This window comes from Periophthalmus magnuspinnatus, chromosome 1, assembly GCF_009829125.3.
Source record: "Periophthalmus magnuspinnatus isolate fPerMag1 chromosome 1, fPerMag1.2.pri, whole genome shotgun sequence".
Classification (NCBI taxonomy): Eukaryota; Metazoa; Chordata; class Actinopteri; order Gobiiformes; family Gobiidae; genus Periophthalmus; species Periophthalmus magnuspinnatus.
The window spans coordinates 27,949,651-27,973,494 of NC_047126.1; the positions used below are offsets into that span (position 1 = coordinate 27,949,651).

Consider the following 23,844-nt stretch of genomic DNA (forward strand, 5'->3'; position numbering starts at 1 on the left):
AAGTCCTATGGGAGTCTGGCTTCTATGACGACCAACGTGCAGGGCCGGTTTAATCGTGAAGCACATACAGAGAGTTATTCCTGGAGCATTATGTAATCCTTTTAGAGAGAAGTGAACACAAGATATTGTTAATTACAACAATCTATCTGAGGGCTGAGTACTATACAAGTTAACAGTACAATTCAAGATACAGTACATTTGAAATTTTTGTATTTACTATACAACATCCACACCAATTGAATATATAAAAAAAAAAATCATACATAGAATCCTTTTTCTAATTTGGTAAGACTACTAATAAAATTTTGTCATCTTCTCACTAGATTGTGACGAATGATGCTAACATATCCAACATCATTTCAATATTAAAGAAAAGACTTGATACCTGATACTGATTGATACCAACATGATGATTTTTTTTTTTTTAGATGACATTGTAATTTTAAACACAAAATACTAGTATTTGTTTATTATACCATGTGGTCTAGTTGAGATAAAACTCAAGATGAAACTGTTGAGGAAAGATCAAATTTGATCCGATTATGCAGTTTTTCTGTCTGTATCGATAATTGCTTAAATTAGTATCTACTTGTGATACTAGTTTTAGTATCGATTAGAATCTGATGTTCAATACTTTTGACAACCGAACTAGATTACAATTTTGTCCCAGTTCCACAATTTTTGAGGAAATGAGGAACAACATGCCTTACATTTGGAACATGGGAGTGTATATCTTATATATAATCATAATGGATAACAATCAGACACAAATAACTCTCAATGGTTTGGCATCCAGTGATTTCCAGTAGGGCTGCAGTCAACGAAAGACATGTCCTACTGATTGATTAGTCGACTAAAAAGAAGGGGTGGCAATAGCTCTCAAAACTATTACGTATCTATGTATCTGAACTCTGAAACTACATTCACAAGAGTTCACACAAAAAGTACCATTTATGCAGAAAAAAATCTGCTATTTTAAATGTAAATAGCAAAATATACCAAATCTTCGGCTAACTCACTCACTCACTAATAGGTCATAACAATCAATGTATCAACTTATCATTCAATATATGCTAGATGGAATCATTTTGTGTGTCAATATTTTTCTTTGTACTAGTGAGGAACTTTTGCTTTCTGTTCTACAATTAGATTTGAGGATTGAGAATAGTTTTTTGGGGGATAATCCTGCTTCAAGGCTATTGCGTCAGTGGCATAAATTAGTTTCAATATTATTGTTTATTGCTGATATTTTCTTCAGCAGTCTATTGAGCTTCAAAATTTGTTAGCATGACGCACCTACTCACTAACTTCATACAGCCCTAATTTCCAGGAATTATCGATGCTACTACCAAATATACACAAAATATATAAATAGACAATAGTGTGATGGATATACAGTAGGTGTGATGTGACCCACTGTGTTGACAGTGAAAGCATGACTGTCCAGAGGTTTTGTGCTTGGCTGATGATGGGACAGATTACTATGGATTGGTGGCACACAGTGAAGGTGACTGTACTGATCCGACATAGGCTTTTATTAACACAACACAGCTGATGCTAATGCGCTCATCATGAGGCAGATCTTTGAACATTATATTAGAGGTCAAGAGCTTGAATACAGGGTGAAAAATACAGTTATATTCAAACAGTATTACAACAAGGGGCAGTTATACAAAGACCACACATATTAGTGAGTAATGGACCAAAGATTAAAGCACTCCTGTAACTCCAGGCACTTATAGCTCTACATTATGTTCAGTAATGAAACACCTATTCAGTCTAAAAGGTTAGGGGTAATGTCCTTTAACAGAATACCATTGTTGAGCAAATACCCTAAAAGTATGCCTTTATCACGTCATGTGCTCAGTAAGAACACTTTATTTTTAAAATGTCTGCATTAACTAGCAATTAAGGCTAATGATTAGTGATAAGTGGTTGACGTTTAGTTACTTTTTAGTAGGGATGCACCAGTCCAGCTTTTCGATACCGATTTTGATACTAAAGCTGGTACCCGATATCAATAGCACTTCCCCTCGTTATACATAGATAAATTCAAACCAAGGAACTCTGAAACATTTAGTACCAAATCTAAAAGTTCCTAAAATTTCTTAACCTTATTATGTTTCATTTTTATTCCAGTATCCTGTTCACATGCCTGATTTAAGATTGTGCATCAGTGAAATTTGTTTAATGTGCATGTGCCACATTTAGACAGCTAATGAAATAAAGTGCTTATGTCTGCTTCTTCAGTGTTAGCTGGGCAATATGAAGCTCTCAAATTAAGTAGCTGGTAAAATACTCCCTAAGGGCTTTGGATGCCAGTGTACTTTGGTTAGTACTGCAACAGTCATGCCACCACCTGAACATGTGACAATGAACTAGGGTCAATACCAAACCTAGTATCGAGGAACCAGATACTCATTTGAACAAGTATTGCTACTAAAAATATGCCTTAAACAGGACAAGTATCAAAAACATTCCCAGAGCTGTGTTTTGTTTCAATCACACAAACCCTGCATATTTAGACCGAGTTCTTCTCTCAAAAAGAAAACACTTGTGTGAATAAAACAAAAAATAACTCTGGATACAGATGGTTTTGATGAGGTAACAACATGTTAGCATTGCTTAAAGCTCACACCAGTCAATTTTTGCGTAATGTAGGACATTTAAGGTCTGGTGAGCATAGCCTGAATCATGAACAACTGTACACGCAACTAGGATGAATCAGTATCCAGATACAGAATGACGCAGCCCAACCGGTACATCAGATCCAACCATAAACCCATTTCAAATACACGGCTGACCAAGTGTCTTATTTGGGATAACATCGCAGCCACCAGTATTCTAAAATAGATACTGTGATCATTTGTGGATCCACTGTCTTGATCTCCAATTGATGAGTATGTTCTAGAAATTACGCCTGGTGTAATCATCTTAAAATATGACTTGACTAATCGATAAACAATATTTCTTAAACAAGACAAACATGCTATAAACTAATATAAGCAGTATTATTTTTATTGGAAATTTCACACTATTGTCAAAAATATATAAATTGTGGTATCAAAATCAGTATCGACTATCGAGTCAGTATGAACATTTAAGTGTCATGGCAACCTTACAATGAAGAAACTTTGCATTAAAGAGCCTATGTTAAGTTATTTTCTGATCTATGTTATAATGTTGTTTCCTCATCAAAAACATACCTGGAGTAGGCATGGGACGATATTGAAATTTGGTGTCACGATTATGATGACAGAAATAATTGCGATTAACGATTATATCATAATTATTAAAGTTGCTGATAGTTTTAAAAATGTATGGAAATGAATAATTATAATTTTAATATTTAAATATGGAACTTATTCATAATAATGTTTAAATAATTGTAACAACTATGATCTAGCAGAGAACATTATGGAGAAGTACATTTTTTCTTCACATTCTTGAGATAGAATGTTGAATGTAGAATTTTTTATCACGATAAACGATATTATTGTTTATTGTCCAATCCCTATTTTTGTTTTGTTTGATTCACACGTTTAACACACAAACCCTCCAACCATAAATCCATTTCAAATACACGGCTGACCAAGTGTCTTATTTGGGATAACACTGCAGCCACCAGTATTCTAAAATAGATACTGTGATCATTCATGGATTCACTGTCCTGATCTCCAATTGACAAGTATGTTCTAGAAATTACAACTGGTGTAATCATCTTAAAATATAAGCTGACAAGTCCGGGCTATTTTGTATTCATTCAGTGACACTAGAGCAATGTCCGAAATGAATACCAAGGGTATTTTTTTGTTATAGTATAAAGCATACTGACCTTTCACTCACTACAGCCGGGGAGACTAAGAGACGGACAAAGTAGCAAATATGGCTACCACTTTATCATAACTATGATAATGCTTTATTGAGGCTATTAAAAGTGCAGTTATCAGTGGTGGAAAGTAACAAAGTAAAAGTAGTAAAGTACTGTACTGTAATTCTTAGGTATTTGTACTTTACTTATGTACATTTTACAGTGGATACTTTTTACTTTTACTTTACTACATTTGAGAGCAGGTATCTGTACTTTCTACTCCACTACATTTTTTAACTGGACTGAAAAGTAAAAATACTTTTTATGTGATTTGAGCCGCTGTTTTGACCATGTAACATCCTGACAAAAGTTTGCACATTGAAGCTTCAGCTTTGAAAAAACAAAAATAAATACACATAATTCATAAGAAAAATTTAAAAACTGATTGATAATGTCACTGTTGACCAAAATATGTACCATTTAAAAATTAATATCACTACACTTAACACTTTAACAAATGAACAACACTTGTGTTAAATACTTTTACTTTTTACTCTTAAAGTACACGTTTAAAAAAGTACTTTAATACTTTTACTAAAGTAGATTTTTTTCCATTTGATACTTTAACTCGAGTAACTTTTATATCTGTAACTTAAGTAAAGTACTTTTAAGTAACAAAATCTGGTACTTCATCCACCACTGGTAGTTATTATAAAATGTTACCAAAATATGACTGGACACATTTGGGAGGCTGTGTGGTTTGGGCTGCTCTAATTTAAATTTTTCACTACCTGCCCTTGGCATTTATTTACTAGATATTTCCCATTGAGGTAACAAACCTATTGTACCGACATTTTATTGTGCAGCAGAGCAACGTTTGAAGAACTGAGAGTGCAGAAAAAGCATGCGTCACTTAACAAATTGCTAGCTGTTGTGTGCATACTAGTCTAGATCAGCAAAACCTGACACATAGTGGATCTTTGGGGAATAAAAATACAGGAAGTACCAAATACCAATGTTTCCCAATGAACACTCACACTAGGCAAAACCTGGTGTAAGGTTGGCAAAAGAACTGAAAATCAGATACTAATCAAAACTAAAACTAGTATGAAACTATATATTAATTTGAGCAGGTGTTGATAGTAAAAAAGTCACATTCACTGGACAGAAATTATCCTTTCCTGAATAGCTTTAGAATTATCTTGAGCTGTATCAGAATATATAGTATAAGACCACATAGACTAGTATGGGCCACTATGGAACCTACCCGGACGACTTAATGATGAATACACAGATATAAGGCCACATGGGAATATAAAAAGTACTATTATCTAATGTTAAAAGTCACATTCTATTGTGTTTTTTATTATCATTGTGGTATCATAATCGGTATTGCGTGTTGAGTCCATTCACACATGTTTAACATGTGTCGATTTTAGTATCGTGGCAACACTACTATGAGCCCAGCTCATTCAGGTTATTCAATAGAGTGAGATATAAAGGTTGATTGGTGCCTGCACGTTTTTTCCATCTGTGATCCCGTTTGGCTAGGCAGACTACAATTTGGCACACAAGGAGAATGTGGAACTATTTCCCCAGAGATGGGTCACCACCGCATGTCTGTGTGTGTATGTGACAGGGAGCAAGTAGGCCATGGAATTAGTCATTGATGAATGTGAGCCAAGATCATGAATAGGGAGAGGAGATAAACAAACTGGTAAGTAAGTAACCTAGTAATGAATGGAAAATTGTTATCAACCTCTATTTACCTCTGGAATTTAATGGGTCAACATGATTCTACTTTCTGATCTATATTTTAATGTTGTTTCCTCATCACAAACATACCCAGAGTTGTGTGTTCTTTCATTCCAGCATGTTTAACACACCTGCATATTTAAGCAGAGTTCTTCTCTCTAACAGAAAATTGTCTGATCCACCTTGCGATGTCATGTGGTAATACAGGAAGTACTCCTTGTGTTTTTAAACTCCATACGTTCTCACTAGAATCATTTGGATAATTTCAGTCCTGGAATTGCCAGTCTCTACTGAACAAAAGTTAAAAGGTATCTTATAACTACCACTTATGACATCACAAAGTGGAATATAATATTTTGAGATTTGAAGATGTAGACAGACAAGGTTACTCAAACATGAGTGAATGAAAGAAAACTCATCTTCGAATATGTTTTTGATGCGGTAACAATATTCTAGCATGGCTTAATGCTCAGTCAATAATGTGTAGAATAAGGCAGTAGAATCACATAAAAAACATAACATTGCCAAATATTTTGAAAAAGACTCTAGGTTCCCAAAGAGAACTCTCTTCGGGTCATAGCCACCATATCGCAAGCCTGGTTGTCTGCATGGAGACAGCAGAATGAGACGATAGACACTTCAAACACCCCAAATATACATATTTACCCATCACAGGGACTTACAACATCGTTTAATAATTGAAACCGCTACTTACCTCTGCTTTAAATACTTAACAAAAGCAGCAGATCATAGTTGTGTTTAAAGAAAAATGAAAATGCATTCTTCTGTATTGTGAAAGATATACTGCAGAAGGAAATATTACAAATATGTGGCACATGTTTACCTGACAATAACACAATGAGCGCACACATTCCGGCGACTCAACGGCCTTCACAACAGCATGCTAAGTGTTGCATGTGCTGGTCAGCCTGCTGCCGCTCTCCCCCTGTGCCCCTTTTGTTGTTCATTATAATAGATCACCCCCCTTCCCCCAAACACTCCCTCTCATCTCTACATCCACATCAAAACAACACACTAACTCTCCTCCAATTACCTTCTGTAGAATGGTGAAATTGGTCTGTCTTTGTCATCACTGTCACTGTCTTCTTGTTGGGAGCTAAAAATAAGAACAAAAAAAAACATAAAAAATAGTTTGCTAAGCAGTGTGCATTAAAGTAGCATGTTCAAAACAAGTCGCCCCCTCCGCTACATGTGAACGGGGAGCTAGAACAGGGACATAAGGCTCGCTTTTGTGTTCAGAAGAATAGGCATGCAGTTCACACATCATTGCTTTTGTGAAACTTGTCTCGGGTAATAATTATTAAGTGACAAGAGAATTGGGTACAGGCTGGCGGCTGCCGTTGGAGGACTGCCAACGAGAGAGCACCAAATTATGCAACGATAAAAGGGAACTTGATATCCAAAGCGCAGATTGCCTAATGTTTACATGTCCTAGCAGCGATGTGTGGTGTGTACTGCCAAATCAGTTGTGTTTGAGTTAGCAGAAGTCGATAATAAATGAGATGGGTAGGTAACAGTAACAAAGCATGGGAGTGGTTTACATAGAGCTGGTATTTAAAGTAATTACCTCAACAATGTTGGTATGTAGGTATGTCAGCACGAGAACTCGAAAATAAATGAAAAAATTAATTGGATGTGTTGTAGTTCACTTTGGAAAACAGTATGTTAAATATCAGATTTGGTATATTTTAAGATGCACTGTGTAACTTTTCTGGTGAGGTGTCCTCCACTTGCTCCTACATGGATAATAATGCTTTGTCTAGAATGTTCCACTGCAAAATAAATCAAATACAGGCTCAACAATACCTTGAAAAACATGCAATCTTGCTTTCTGTAATGAAATACACATTCTTCATTAGACACATCAGATCCTCTGTTGTTCCATGCACTGTTAAAATTGTCACTGCTGATGCACCATCATGTACCTTGGCATTTCTCTGCATAAAAGTCCAGTGTGAGAGTCCCCCAGTCTAGGCATCGCCTCACTCTAGGCATCGCCTCACTCTAGGCATCGCCCCACTCTAGGCATCGCCCCACTCTAGGCATCGCCCCACTCTAGGCATCGCCCCACTCTAGGCATCGCCCCACTCTAGGCATCGCCCCACTCTAGGCATCGCCCCACTCTAGGCATCACTGAATAACCTTCTGTGTCCTTTTGCAAAGTATTAAACCCCCCACAGCAAGGACCTTGGAGACAAGCAGAGGGAAAACCCTTCACCGTTACATAGTGAACATTTAATGGAAATGTATGCTTAATTTTAAAACTGATGACAGCAACAATAACTGAGACAAATGCAAGTTGGTAACGTGACTGGGTACATTTCAGAAATGCAAAATGACTAAAATGTAGGCAGAGGTGCAACATCTTGCAAACATATCTAAATATAATAAAATTTATATAGTTCAAATGGACCATAAATTTCTATTTACAGTGCAATGCAGGAGTGATCTCAGCCTTGTTGAGTAAACTTTCCAGAAGGAGGCTAATACTGTGTTTTCTGTTTTGATGTGGCTTATAATAAGAAGTATGGTGTATATAAACAACAAAGGATTTAGTTTCCACCTCAAACCAGAACCAAAGCAGGCTAAAGTGCATTGAGCCACCATGGATCCTTCTAATAACAAAATTCCTTCATGTATTGTCAACATGAAGCTTATCTCTATCACTTTCCTTCAGGTCCCCTTCCACTCTCACCTAAAAACATGCTATTATTTTCTGGTGTTGCACAGCCTGGCAAGAGTATTATAACAATGTCGCCCTGCCACTAGGAGTTGTGAAAGCGGAAATCCTGCTTACCCACTACCTTATTGAGGGGATTTGTGGGGATACTCGGAGCCAGTCTGCACCATGAATGGAAAACTACCAGCAACAATGTAATTTACCTACGTAATTGTCACACATATGTATTACATTTTTTGCTATAGACCTATGAGCCAAATTTACATTTAGCAAGAAATAGTGTTAAGAAGACTTGTATCCCTGTTTTCCATACAGGCTTTTGGACATTCTTCAAATACTTCAGAGGACAAATTGTAGTGGTCATGTCTGACGTATTTGTTGGCTAAGCCTAGCTAAGCCTTCTTATTCTTTCCATTTAACTTTATACCTGAGTATTTAAACAAAGATTGATCAGAGACGTAAGTTAGCACAGTAACACTACATTTATCCTGTTCCACCTCTCAAATTAAACTCAAGAGTCATAAAAAAGAATGAAGGTAATAAAAAAGTTGTATGGTCACTCACTGGTGTATAGTAAAACGTGGAGAGATTATCATAAAGTTTCAAACTACTGTATTACATACCTCACAATAAGAGTGCACGTTTTTCAAGGTATGTTTGTGAGGAAAACACCTTGAATACATTGTCTCTTGTTTGATGAATAAGGAACAAAAGCAAAGCTAGAAATTTGAGGTGAAGTTTCTGGATGAACCTGGAAGTGACATCATCATTTAACTGTTCAACTGTTATTCAGCAAATACATTCTATAGGAACTACAAGCCATTTTAAAGCCTCCCAGAGGATCGTTGCATTGTTGACTTGTTTGAGAATATGAAGATGTAACATTTTACACAAATTAACCTACTTTATATCAGATTTTAACTGCAAAAATGTTCTCAAATTCTCCATTGAAATGAATGGGATTCCCACTTAAGTGGAATCACTGTTTAGTCACATTTACAGCAAAAGATGGTGGGGTGGAAAAAGGTCAATTGCCACAGGACCAAAAAGCTCAAGACAAAGTGGTTGAAGCTGCTTGTCCCAGCTGAAAGCCTGTGCTGACAGAGGGTCAGGTGTGATGGATGGGACCCACCCTCACACCAAACTGCTATGTTTCTCACTCGTACCTGTCTGCACCGGGCTTTGGAGAAACACAGTGCTTACATCACAAGGAGTACTGAACCATGGCAACCTCACACAAAAGCCTGTATACATCTCCTCAGTGTGACAGCGCCATATCTGGGGGAGAAATAAGTTCACATGAAGTTGTTACATTTGGTCTGACACTGCAGTCCAACTTCTGGTGAAGTGCGGGGAGTTGTTTCGAAAGAGTAAATAAAATGTAAATATATTTAAAAATATTTTATTATTATTATTATGTTGAGAATTTTTTTTTTCTTATAGAGGGGTTTAATGTCAAATATTTGACATGCTGCCATATCATTTAAACATTAAACTGTTTATTTTACAAGTCCATATAAATGTTGATACTTGCCTTTGTGGAACTACAGAATAACTAATTACTGATACAAACTACTTAATGGTTCCATTTTGCTATTTATTCTAGCCCATGGTTTTTTGGAGGATAATTCTGTTCCAGTAATATTGTGTCAGTGGCATAAATTTTTTTCAATATTATCTTTTATTGTCTATATTTTTTTCATCAATATATCACACTTCAAAATGTGTTATTGTGGCAGGTCTATATAGTAGAAGTCTGTGACCAATATTATGATTGCCACAGGAACGTAGGTGCAGATACAGATACTTGCCTTTGTCTAGCCTTTCAGGCATATAGTTATAGTAGGGGCAGTCATTAAAGGTGTGCTGTAACACATTATTTCGAGTGAATGCTAAAAATGGCTCCAGTTTATGGACTCCAAGACAGACAGATTCCTTGAATGAAGCTGCCAAGTGTTGACAGCTGGGTGAAGATTTATAATTTAATTATCAAGTTTCCCATCTTAGTACAACTCAGAGCTAATAGCCCCTTGGCTAGCTGTGCTGCTCGGAAACAGGTTCATCAACACATAGCTATGGACACTTAGAGCAAGCCAACAACTTCCCTGCTTTGATTGTCACTTGTAGAAAAAAAATCAAGTCACAAATACTGACAGCTGAAAACTTAAACTACTTCTACTTCTTATTTTAACATAGATGCAATTGTCAGTACTATATTTGTGGCCTGTATTATGTAAATTATGTAGACCATTTTATATAGATTTAATTAAACACAATATTTTAGTATTTTAGTTTTATTCATCCTGAGCCATACTCATTGTAATCAAATAAAGAAACAGTTGCTTCTAATCTGAACATGTTAAATTCCTAACAGACTTTACTGAAAACTGCTACTACAATAAAATGATTCATATTGTTGTCATTTGTTTGCATATTTTGTTTTTCTCTATTTACTACTGCTGTATTCTTCATATAGGTTGGTATAATCACTATCACCCTTTTATCAGGTGGTGGGTTCATGTCACTGCGTGGTGTCTATTTGTAAATACCAGCACAGCCACACTGCTGACGCACTTGAGTGGGGTCCTCTAGTCATGCCGTCTCAACACCAGTCACCCAATACGCGCTGACAAGGAGAACTGTCTGTGTGGGAAATGCAGTGCAAGATTTACTGAAAACCTGACAGGGGGGAACGCAATGCCACGGGGACACCTCTGTCACATTGCATTTGCCCTTTGATGTAAAAACAAGTTTAAACTTTAACACCAGCTATAGTATGCCAAATGCAATACCAAAGGGTGTTATAGAAATTAATGTAGCACCATGTGAGAGCACAGAGCTTCTTCATCTATGTGTAAAATCACCTGTCAGGTCCTTTAACTTGGCTCATGCCAGATTAATAATGCGTAGAACTCAATTGAAAGTGCTGCATATCAATCTGGGATGGCTCTCACTAAAAGCCATTGGAAAACACAGAACGTCATGGCCATTATTTGAATCTGACTGATCAAAGTGTCACAACATCGGTACAAGCCAAAAAAATCTAACTTTTGTTACATCCAACTGAGAGAAAAGCACAGACATCTTCCCTTTCTATAAATGCAAGATGGATTCTCACCTTTAGCTGTGTGAGAAAATCTGTGTTACAAAGCTATGGCAGTGTGTATGGTGATCCCCCTGAGAGCCAGGCCGAGTGTCACACTAAACTTTTATGTAACGTGTTAATGTATCCAGTGATGACACGTATACCAACATCTTGATTTATGTTGTGCTAAAGGTCATTGGGGTAATCTGCTGGGCCATTGCCTCAGCCATCATTTCTTAAGGGCGTATTTTTCCAGTTTGTATTCATGGATATTATGATGACAGTAACTCACTCATTGCTACTTGCCATGTGGTTGAGATGTTTGAAATCGTACTGTTTACATGAGCAAGTGTCAAAAAAATAAAATATATAAATGAATTATAAAGCTAAGTTCCCATCATGCAGGTGTGATCAGAGCCAAGTTTAATGTTGTTCCGAGCCCCAACAACAGGCACAGCTGTGGGGCTGCTATTCCAGGCCCGAGGACACCCAACACCAGGAGGCTCTGGTTACAGTGTCTTATAATAGGTCTATTTGCATGCCACAAGTGCATTGCCATGAGGGTCCCAGCCATAGATCCTTGATTGGTGTTGGTGTTTCTACCTCACTCTGAGCTCTTACCCTATGTAAACAGTGGGCATAACCTATTTACTGTGTGGCCCTGTAATGGTTTGCTAGACAAGACACTCAAAAATATGCAAAAATATATTTTTAAACTTTACAAGAAAATAAACTTTGTAAATATATAGGCCACACTTGAATATAAGCCGCAGGTTTTCATGTTGAAACATGAGATATTTACACAGAAAGACGGTAAACGAAGGTTTTTTGAGTTTTAAAGACGCTCTTTTTTCAAACTGTGCCTGAAAATTGGCAGTTCTGCACCAAAACGCCATTGACACAGTATGAAGATACTTGCAGGTTTAAAAAATAATACAGCACCAACATGGGCCATCTGCATTTATTTCCTCTGAAAGCTTTTGTCATCTTTTTGCACTGACATCTTTTTACAAGTCCGCTGTTGCCTCCAACGTCACACCATCGGTTCATTAATGACAAGCTTATGTGCAGTGACTCTATTTCCTTCATTAATGCTAAGTTTACGTGCAGCGGCTCCATTTCATTCTTTGAGGCCAGATCGATTGCCTTTAACTTAAAAGTTGCATCATTTGCATTTCTTTGTGTGTTTTCCATGATGAGGGTTTGTGCATGATGGGCATAATAACTAGTGTATTCTTCAGCACATAATCTTTCCCCACGTCTGTCTCACTTTTGCATTGACTGCTAGAGTGTCCTCTGGTGGCCATTGGCCAGGAAAAATCTATAAATTATCCACTCCGTTGTATAAGCCGCAGGGTTAAAAGGGTGGGAAAAAAGTAGCGGCTTATAGTCTGAAATTTACGGTATTATTTATTGACTGGTTGAATTGATAGTTTGCAGCTGATGTCATCAACATTCTCTGGTGGTGTGATGCTAACTGTAGGCTCTGCTCTGTCTGAAGCTCTGTTACTCAGGTTAGACTAAGCTTAATCTAAGCTTTGTTTTAACACAATCTTACCACAAAAATCTGACTTAGTTGGAACTACAGCAGGTGAGGTGATTTGTGCTGTTAAACAAGTCCCTTTGAAATAGTATTACAGTCCCAAGTTAGCTAGCATTAGGCAACAGTTTTTCTACTCTCACCTTTTTTGTTGAAAAACAAACTAAAAAGACCATGACCATTCAGACTATCTGAAAACTCTTTCGGTTGTATTTGCATTGTGTCACCACGGTAACGGGTGAACATTCCCCCATGGACATATGCAGCTCTCCCAGCATGAGGACACTGCAAAGTATCAATATTGTGACTTGAATATTTCTTAAGGTAAAAGCCACATGTAATGTATATGCCACATTGAGGCTTATTTACCAATTATGTATGTTTTTTCATTCAAAATCACACTATATATGATCAATCTTCTTGTGCCCAAGACACCATCCACCGATTAAGTCACTAAATGCCCACAGCCCTACACCCATCACTATAATATGGGCTTCAATACACAAATACTGACCTCCTTGTACTGTCCATGCTGTTAGATGAGCCGGTATCTACACTGACAGGGTTTGGGACATTACTTCGCTGTAGTCTCAACTCTGTCTCTGATGTTTCTGGACTTCTGGTGGTCGTCAGGACAACCGGTCTGGGCAGAGGCCTTGCATTGGACTCCCTGGCGGACAGACTGGACTTAGGCAAAACCCGAGCTCCTGCTGTGTCACTCCTCGGACCTTTCCTCACCTGTTTTACATCAGAGGGTGATAGGTGACAGGTGAGTCTCGTGACAGGAAATATGAGACGCGACCGTTAGCATTTGTGCACAATCAAACTCATTCAGGCACAGTATTGTCGGGTTACAGGAAAAGGTGCATTCAAGGGATCAGTCTAAAGCTGGTGCAGAAAGTAATAAAGCAAGCACAAAAGTGAGGCTTGTAAATGTGTAAGGTTAGACTTATTCGTCTTACCGTGCTCACCCGTAGTGGGTATATGCTGTCTGCCCCACCGACAGAGGAATAGGAGTAGAACCTTAACCTGATTACTGCTACGTTGTGAAAAGTCCCCTTCTGCATTTTAAGCAACTGAGCAGCTTTACAAGATGTTTTTTTTTCTTTCCAGAGATAAACTGATACACGGCCAGCCAGCTAATGTAGTAATGGTCTACCGAAGCCAGGTCTGCGAAGAGCCTCTTTTGGGTGAAATAGTCAACTGATGTTCAACAGCTGTGGAACATTTAAATACAATTGGTTTAAAATGTATAGATCCAAACTCCATTTAAGGCCATTAGTGTGCTTAATGAATGAATGTAATTAGCCATTTTAGCAAATCCTGCTAATGCCTACGGGGCTTATCTGATTTGTCTTGTTCAAACCTGGTCAAATTAAAGGGGAAGTGCAGGGTGGGTGATGATGAAGTCATGGAAAATGGTCTTTTCTTTTAAACCAATTTATAACAAATTTGTAGAGCCTAATTTTATCCTGTTAGGCTCCTGTATCCTGTATTAGTGTTATCACGATTCTAAAATTCCAAACTCCATTTCGATACTAAGGAGCAGACTCGATTCTCAAAACAGATTCTGATAATTCAGAATTCATTTCTCAACATTAAATAATAGGACTTTCTTTTATATTATTATTGTTAAATCTGTGTAATCCCTCAGGTATGTCCTATAGTGGTCCTTGGGCATCTACTGGTCTACAGATTATTCTGAAGCTATTCAGGAAAGGTTCATTTCTGTCCTGTGAATGTGACTTAATTGGTACTGATACCTCCTCAAATGAGTACCTAGTTAGATTTTTAATCAATTAGTATCTGATTGTCAATACTTTTGACAATGTAGAATTTTTAGCACTTTGTCAACTATAACATTTTTATTACTGAAATTGCAGTAAAGGCCATAAACTTGTTTTGTCCTTATGATTCATGGAACTATCTTGCCATTAAAGTTCACAATCAAAAAACAAACCATCACAAGCCAAATCCCAATATCATTAGAAGAGACAATAAAAGACATGATTTTATAACACTCACTGAGCTGATCATTAATACAAAACACTATTAAAAGGTCAATAAACAAGATATTTTCTTATCCAAACTGGTTTTAGTGCCGTCTCTCAATTAGTGCCAAATGCTATCTTGTCCTTGAGAAGAAAACATTCATGATACGTTATCTGGAGGTGTGGCAAAAAAAAAAATATTATTTGTAATAACCATCTACCCAGTGCTGTTTTTGAATTTCGAAATGGAATACCTTCTTGTTTTTCTGACAGTTAAAACTGAAAAACACTTTTCAGGTATTTTGTTTGTTTATTCTGGCTTTGTAGTTAGAGGTCAGGCTTGTAAAAAATGGGGTCAGCTTTACATTGTTGTGAGTCAGCAATACATATTCTCTGTACTGGCCAAGTGTAACAGCGATGTCACGTTTTGTTTACAACCCCTGAAACTGCTCCAGTAGAGACGTGAAGTTAACCATTTGAGAATAGTTTACTCTTATGGGCTGTTATGCAAATTTTACATGTGAAATAATCTTGAATGGGTGATATAGGATCATGCAAATTCTGCCAAAATGTAAAACTGTATTTCCATAGTTTAATTCAAAATCTGCACTGGAACATTTATAAAATCTGTAGTGACACATTGTAGTGGCACAGTTTCTCAAGCTAAAACAATGTAGCTCAACAGTCCAGCTGTTGCTCCAAAAGTAAATTTTCTATTCATTTTTCCCCATAGACATTTTGAAAAATTAAAATATTAATAGTTCAAAGGCATTACACAGACTAACCGGCTACATGCTAACCAGCTATGTGCTAACTAATATCCATAACACGGTTGTTTTAAGCCCAAAAAGCACATTTAAAACGCAAGATTTGCCAAAATGTTTTAATAACTTAGTGGTTTGTAAAGTTTCAGAAACAGAGTTTAAGCCAAATTCTAGATCTTATGGGTATTAGTTACCACATATCTGTTTAGCCCTGAGCTTTCAAATGGTTTTTTTTTTTTCCCCCTGGAAAGTCTAAGGAAAAAACAAATGGTAAATTTACTTCTGGGACCAGGTGGGCAGTCACTGTTGAGCAGCATTTAGGTCAACTTTTAAAAATACTGTATACTCTGCCTTACAATCCAATATTTCCTACATTCTTATTTGTATTAGTTAGAAAAAGAATACCAGTGTTCTTGTTTGTCCTTCTTGCACACAGGCCTGTTATTCACTGCTGCTGCAGTTTGTTGTTATCAAATTAAATCAGGTGACACACCAGCGAGGCCAGAGCCATCACAGACTGCCTCACCAATGACCTATGGCTAATCAGTACCAAGGCATCCAGCAGATCACATAAAACAGACGGTGTATGTATTGGTAATGGTGAGAAATCGCTGTGAAGTGTAAAGTCAAGCCCATATAATAAACAAATAAATAAGAGTGGCCTTGTTCACATACACACCAAAATGTGATTGTAATCGGATTTCTGGACCTTTAATATTATTTAAATGACATATAACCGGCAAAATATGATGTTGTGATCTCATTTAAATAATCTTATAACTTGTATTAAAATAAAAATTAAAAAAATTGTCAACTGGATAAAACGTTGCAGAAGTGAAGACGTGTCGCTGTTCATCTGAGCCACCTCCTCTGTTCTGACTCCTACAACTGTTCACAGATTTAATATTTTTCTTTTCCTATGGATTATACCTGGACGACTAAGGGATTACATAGAAATCTTATAACTCCAAAAATGTGATATTAACCGCACTTTGAGTGTGCATGTAACTACAGCCAGTGACAGTGATGAATAGTACCTTGAGTTTTCTAGGCCTTGGCTTTGGAGTATCTGTGCTGGGTTTTTCCAGTGATTCTGCATTTGTAACTGTTGTGATCGCTCCAGTCTGAAAAATATATACAGCCCACAAAAAATATGGTAAAGTATGGAAATGAAAGATGTACTTCTGTGTTCCTTCTATCTATCTGTTCTCAAATAAAGCTACTGTGTTAGCAACTATTATTACTATTAAATACAAGTAGATGTAGTACATTTTATCAACGTACAAAGTACTCAACTTCAAGAGGACAAAACTTCAAATACTACGCCCATTTGTCGAGAACTAGATAGCACCGTGGCTAAAACTTAAACTCAAAAACAAAGTTACGTACACTTGTGAGTTCTATACCATTAAAAACGCCATGATATTTTACACTGAATGACCTGAAACACAACTTGGCCACAATCTTCAGTCAGCTGACAATGATAAGATCTCTTGAGCTCACACAATCCCACTCGCTCACACAGACACAAAAGTAGGAGTTTAAAAAACACTTTTTTTCCCAAAACAGGCCAATGCTGGGTAAATCACGTCATGTACAGTCACATGGTTGGTGTTACCGGGGATGTGGACAACAATTTGAAAGTACAAGCAGTAAGTAAGTGTGGAGGTCATGCACCCGCTTAAAAGAAAAGAAAATACGAAAAAAAAACAACATTTAACCTTTATCCTGGGAGCTGGTTGTGGCGTTTTCAAAGGAGAACTCCATAACTGCCCTGTTTCCACATCTGTTGACTGTGCCTCCTAACAATAGAAAAATAAATATTTAGTTAATAGTTTGCATAATAACAATACAATGTACAATACATAAAATAAATGGCTGTGTATCATTAAAAGGCAAGTATGTAATATTGTGGAAAAAATATCAGAAAAAAGTTTGGAAACATGTTTATACGTCTCCTAGGTCTTGATATTGCATTATAAGTTAATATTTGACATACACATATACAACACAATAGTTTCTTTACTAAAGTACAGTGAGCCAATGTTTGTCTTATGAATGGGGCACACAGCAGTTAATTACAAAAATATTACAATCATAGACTGAGCTAACTGACTTAATACAAAGCATAAAAAGTTACAAGGCCGCCCCAACCCTAATTACTGTTAAATAAAAATGCTGGTTTTACTTGAAGAAATTGCATTATATGGAATTCATGAACAGTATCATTGTGTTTCATGGTTGTAGATGATTGATGCAGTATAAATAAAAAGTATACAGCAGGTTTTGGTCCAACTGAAAGCATAAAATCATAAAGTTGTTGAAATTATTAACGAGCCAGTTAATTGACTAGTAAAGTTGAGGACTTTATGGCTAAAGGTAAAGGGCAGCGCTGGTGTTTGTAGTGAATTCAAAGGCCTCAGTAAAATTAGCATAAGGCCTACTCACACTGGGCACCTTGCACACGTCTTTCTGAGAGTACAGTATGTTTGTGCATGCTAATCTAGTCCCCATGGGAGGGTTTCCCAAAGGCCAGCAGGGCTCTGGCACCACATAGTCATTTAATACCCACTTGTTTTACATGAAATCCATTAAATAATTAAAGGTCCTAGATTAAACAAAATTCACTCTTGTGAGCTTTAGGCAATGTTAGGATGTCCTTACCTAATCTAAAAAATACCCGGAGTTGTGTTTTGTTTTATTCATGCATGGTTGAGTAATGGTGCATCATTAAACTATCTTCATCTCCCAAGCTCAAAATGATCTGTTTCACCTTGTGATGTCATGAAGCGGTAGTTTTCAAGATAGCAGCTCCTTTTACCTTTAGTTTAGTTAAGATTGACAGTTCCAGGGCTGAAATTATCCCTTAACACCCATAAGGTGTGTAATGTAGCTAGTCCATTAGAGGTCTAAAGTTAAAGATAAGAGGTAAAAGTGACAATATGCAAAGAAGTTTAAAATGTTTATTGATTAACTGAAATGGTTGTGCAGCTAAAGTTGTCCTGTAACAAAAGACATGAGTAAGTTCATCGGATAATTGATTGCAATTGAATTGTTTGAATTTCTATTTACCTATGTTGTCTGCCATCTTAGGTGTTCCGGCCAAATGAGTCTCACGGAGCCGGAGCACCTTAAGAAGGATACTGGGTAGACTGTGTGCTGAGGGGGAGGACTGTCCAATATTATATTTTTTTGTATCTAGTTCATTTTGTACAGTTAACTAATAAATTAATATAGAGCTCTATTTTATTTATTTTTAACAGGTTTGATTGAATAACATTTAACACTCTTTTGCTAAAGATAACTTTTAACAATATTATTGGATTTGCTTGAACTTAATCTGTGCTGCAGTGTGGGAGTAACCAATTAAGAGAGAGGCTCTATAAAAGGAGCCAACCTCAGTCTGCTCGAAGAAGGTGCTATGTGTACAGGGTGTTACTACCATGCTGGTTTTAAATTTAGCTGTTATTCTTGTAAATATTCTTCGGTGTTGGAAATAAATGCACAAATCGTCTCAACTCTACTCTGTTCCTTGTCAAAACTGCTACGGTTGCTATCCAGGCAATTACAAGGTGTATGGAGTTTAAAAACACAGTGGAGCACTTCCTCTATTTCCACATCACATCACAAGGTGAAACTGAGTGTTTTCAGTTTGAAAAAAGAAGACAGCCTAAATATTCAGGGTTTGTGTGTTGTGTGAATGAAACTAAACACAACTCCAGTCATGTTTTTGATGAGGAAACAATATTATAACATAGATCAGGAAAAAGTGTAATATGGGCCCTTTAAATATTTGAGTAGCACTTTTTTAATCTCATAAATACAACTTGTAATAATAGCAGATGATCATTTCCATCTTTTGACAATTGAGTATTCCTGTTTGGTTAAAGGGGTCACATGGGAACCAAATATGATCTTTGAGGATTCTGAAATAGCCCAAGTGGTAGTCTTAGCGCTGAGAGGTTAAACATTATCCACTACTACATCACCCTTTGGTAGCATCAAATGGACTCTGTCACGTGTCTCGTAAGCAACACGGCTGTTAATCAAAGCATCCTAGTGCAGGCACAGACAGTGAGGGATGTCTTTCCTAAAGTTGAACCTGGGGCTGAGTATCAGTCTCTCCAGTGACAGGGCAAAGGTCAGTGATGATGCAGCACAACAACATACTTTACTCTTTTTTCCTTCCAAATAACTCTCTATAAAAGACATATTACAGAGCCAACACTGTATCAATTATCAATATCAATTTGGCATTTACCTGGTTACTTACTGGAAGTTTTAAAGCAAAAATAACTTAACTTAGAGTAATTTTTAATCGTTTATTTTCAAGAAGCCATATAGCCGATCAATCCCCATTTTCTCTACCACCGCTAGGAGTAGAACCTTAACCTCTACTATGATTAATAGCATGAACATATAAGTCTTCTTTAACATGTGTTTACAACAAGGACAAATCTGGTCTGGAGTTTTTAACTTAAGGTTAGGAGAAGTCACAAAACCCTGACCTGGTAAAACAAGCAACTAACCACTTCACAAACAGGAAAGCCAGACCGGAGAAATTAAGTTACCAGGTCAACATGTAATAATAATAATATAATAATAAATCATGTTCTGAATAATACTGTGAAAAATATTAACTCAAACGTACTTATCTCCTATATTATCTCCTTTAACAGTGTGGGCACATGTGTTGACATTACTGTAATTGCCCCCATTTTCTTTTATCTTAACCTGTGCATGAACTCTGTTGCCTTATTGGCCTTTTTGTACAACAACAACTACAAAGTGGGGCATTTAGCTAAAAGCCACTTTATGGAAGACGTTAATTGGATGTTAATTCTTATTTGTAGTTGAGTAAAGTGAATCAAACAAAGTAAAATTTTAATCCACAGTATTGGTGCTTCAGCCACTGAAGCAGCAAGAATAAACTAATGGGGAGTCTGAATACTCACCTGTGGGGGGTTCACTAGCAATGTCAATATTTAGTATGGGATTACGCAAGAGTGTATTTATAAACCATAACATGTTTGAGCTGATAGGCAGGGGGTGAAGCCAGTACAGGAGCGCCCACTGTTTAAAGTGCATGGACACAACACGACAGATGTCTCACCAGCTGTGCTTTGCTGTACAGTGCTGTTCGTAAAAACATTATCCTCTAGTGTTTTATAGGACACCTTGACAATGATGAGGGTTGGGTAGTCCTCCATGCAGTGTTCAATGTCCTGCTGTGCCTCAAATATGCTGTTGTAATTCTGAATGAGTTTGACCATGATTTTGTTACATATGGTCTGGTCCTTCATCGCCTCGAAACCAGCAGTCACACTACAAAGAGAGAAAAAAGATACAATATTAAGTATGTGTTTCATACTAACAAGTAGGGTTGGAAAAAGTATTGAAAATCAGATACTAATCAATACTAAAACTAGTATCAGAACTAGATACTCATTAGGGCAGGTATCGATACCAAAAAAAAAGTCACATTCACAGGACAGAAATGAACCTTTCTTGAGTAGCTAAAAGGTGTCACAGAACAAGAATAAGACACATAGACTATTGTATGCTCATGGACCACTATGGAACATATTTGAACAAGGGATTACACAGATATAGATACTAGATACTACGATACTAAGATATTATGATTTAATGTTGAATGTCACATTCAATTGTTTAAAGAAAAAGTGTTTTCATTTCCATTGTGGTATTGGAATCAGTATTGAGTATTGAGTTTATTACTTAGTAGCGAAATTTTTGTATCGTGACAACACTACTAACAAGTACATCAAAACACACAAAATATCAGCCAGTGCCTTTTGACAGTACAAGAGTATTTTGATATGTTTTCTATAAGATGTTCAGAACACTCTAGTTATGGAGATGCCCACCCACAGTCAGTCTGGTCAATACTCAGCGTGCAAACAGTGCATACGTGTGCAGAGACGTGTCGATGAAATAAGTGCAAATGCAAAATGAGACAAGACGTCCTTATTTTAAAACCTGCAGAAAGGCATTACTATTCTTTGGTTGTAGTTTTTAAAAAATATATATTATTATTGTTCATTCTTTTAGTTCGTTTTGTTGACGTCTGTCTAGAATAATTGTAGATTGATTTGTCACAGCAACTTTGAAAAGAAATAAAAAGAAAAGAAAAAAGAAAGCCATCGATGCATTATTGGTATTCTACATAATTACCAATTTCAAAATGAATTTGTTTAATGTAAAATGGTTTCAAAGTCCGAAATGTACGTTTAATGGTCTATATAGCACAAAATGGATTATTGTGAGGTTTAATGTTATTTAATGTTACCTCATCAAAAACATACCCACAGTTGTGTTTTTTTGATTCTCACATGTATGAGTAATCCTGGTTTATTAGTCTGTCTAGATCTCCAAAGCTCAAAATCTTCTGTTCCACCTTGTGATGTCATGAAGTGATAGTTTTCAAATTAAACCCTTATACCTTTAGTTCAGTAGAGATTTCCAGAGGCTGAAATTGTCCAAACAATTCTAGTAAAGGAACTAAATATGCTGATATTTTGTGTTAAACATATGTGAGTGAAACAAAACCCAACTCCAGGTATGTTTTTGATGATGACATAGATAAAAAAAAAAAAAATAGTGTAATATGGACCCTTTAAAGTGAAATGTACTTAAAATAGTAGTAAATAGTAATAAATTAGTTTATATTTTTATTGGAACTAATAATTACAAAATAAGACAAATAGAAACTTAGATTCAAACTGTCATTGTTAATGTCTAAAATATCACAAACGGATGAATACAAAACACGTGTGTTTATAGTTTGTGTTATGTAATATGTGAAACCCTCAAAAGCAATGTAGGGACATCTTTTGTCTATACAGACTGTGGGTCAGGTTTTTTCTGTAGACTAAAGCACCCCCTGCTGGCTAAAGGAGAGCATTGTAGAAAGGGAAGTGAACAAAAGAGAGATGGATGTGTATTAGTTGTGCAATAATCAAATTATAAAAGGGATGCACCGATCCAGCTTTTTCAGTTCTGATACCATTTCAATACCATGGCTTTAAGTATCCACCGATAGCTGATCGGTTGATATCTGGTATCAGCTAGTGCAGGGAGTAAAAATAGACTTTATTTTCCTTAAAAACTAAAACAACATGTGTTATATATATATATATATATATATATATATATATATATATATATATATATATATGTTATGTAGCTGCTTTAAGTAACTTTGTATAAAAAAAAACTTTGTATAAAGATTATGAGACTTTCTGGACCAGTAAAGTACGACCAGTTAAGAGTTACATCAATTTCTAGGCCCAAACGGGATATCGGCAGAACCAATAATTTGGCGCAGCAATTTTCATGGATAATCACCGATATTCGATACAAGTATCGGTACTGGTGCATCCCTAATGAGATCTGAGATATGATCAACATTTCAAATTATCTATGATCAGCTTGGGTCTTTTTTTAATGAAACAAAAAAGCCTAATTTTATGTTAAAAGTCTAGGTTTATGAAACTGATATTGGAAGACATTTTTATTCATTGATAAGAAAAACTTAACCAACTTTAAAATTGCTATCAATAGAGACCAAATAAACATAATTTCTCCTTTTGCCATATTGCCCAGCCCTAATATTATTAACTAAGCCTTTACATTAACATAACCTAGTGGGCTAAACACTCGTAGGCAAAGGGCCCTGGGTTCAACTGGACTTACATTTTTAGTGCATACTGTACAGCATGTTTCAGTAATGATATCAATACACAGTCTGGGGTCCTGACAGGAAGCCAAAGTTTAATATCAGATTCAGTGCACGGAAATAGTGGGTGCAACATCAGCAGTAGTAGTATGTCCGAGTGGCGGCTACAACCAAATGAACCCAGTTGTATAACATTGGGTAAGGATTATCAGGGCAAAGGGTTTGTGTTAATTTAAAGAGCATATGACAGGCTAGACCACTAATTTCTCCAAAACAGTTAACATCATTACATTTAAGATTTTACAAAAAAAAAATCTTGCCTAATCTTTTCTAGTTTTGTAGTTTTGGTGAGCACATTGAATGAATTTTGGAGGTTCTAAGCTTTCAAGTATGGCCTATTCATATACGGTGTATGAGTAAAACTAGTGTCCTCAACATGACGGTTCAGGCACTGGCAGCCCAGGTTCAGTTGAGTTCAGTTTTTTTTAGTTAGATGAA

The 23,844-nt window shown here is 36.4% G+C and overlaps 1 protein-coding gene across 5 annotated transcripts in view; it reads right to left on the minus strand.

Annotated features, from left to right (window-relative positions):
* The window catches only part of fam13a (family with sequence similarity 13 member A), a 61,441-nt gene that overhangs the window by 24,764 nt on the left and 12,833 nt on the right, over nt 1–23,844 (minus strand). For 4 of the 5 annotated variants that reach the window (XM_055226747.1, XM_055226853.1, XM_033971931.2 and 1 more), the window contains exons 5-9: nt 20,825–20,972; nt 17,369–17,449; nt 16,685–16,771; nt 13,407–13,630; nt 6,621–6,683 (exon numbers count right to left, since the gene is read on the minus strand). In XM_055226747.1, coding sequence (XP_055082722.1) covers nt 6,621–6,683; nt 13,407–13,630; nt 16,685–16,771; nt 17,369–17,449; nt 20,825–20,972 — 603 coding nt within the window. The remainder of the gene's footprint in view (nt 1–6,620; nt 6,684–13,406; nt 13,631–16,684; nt 16,772–17,368; nt 17,450–20,824; nt 20,973–23,844) is intronic. The other variant, XM_055226779.1, reaches the window with a different exon arrangement.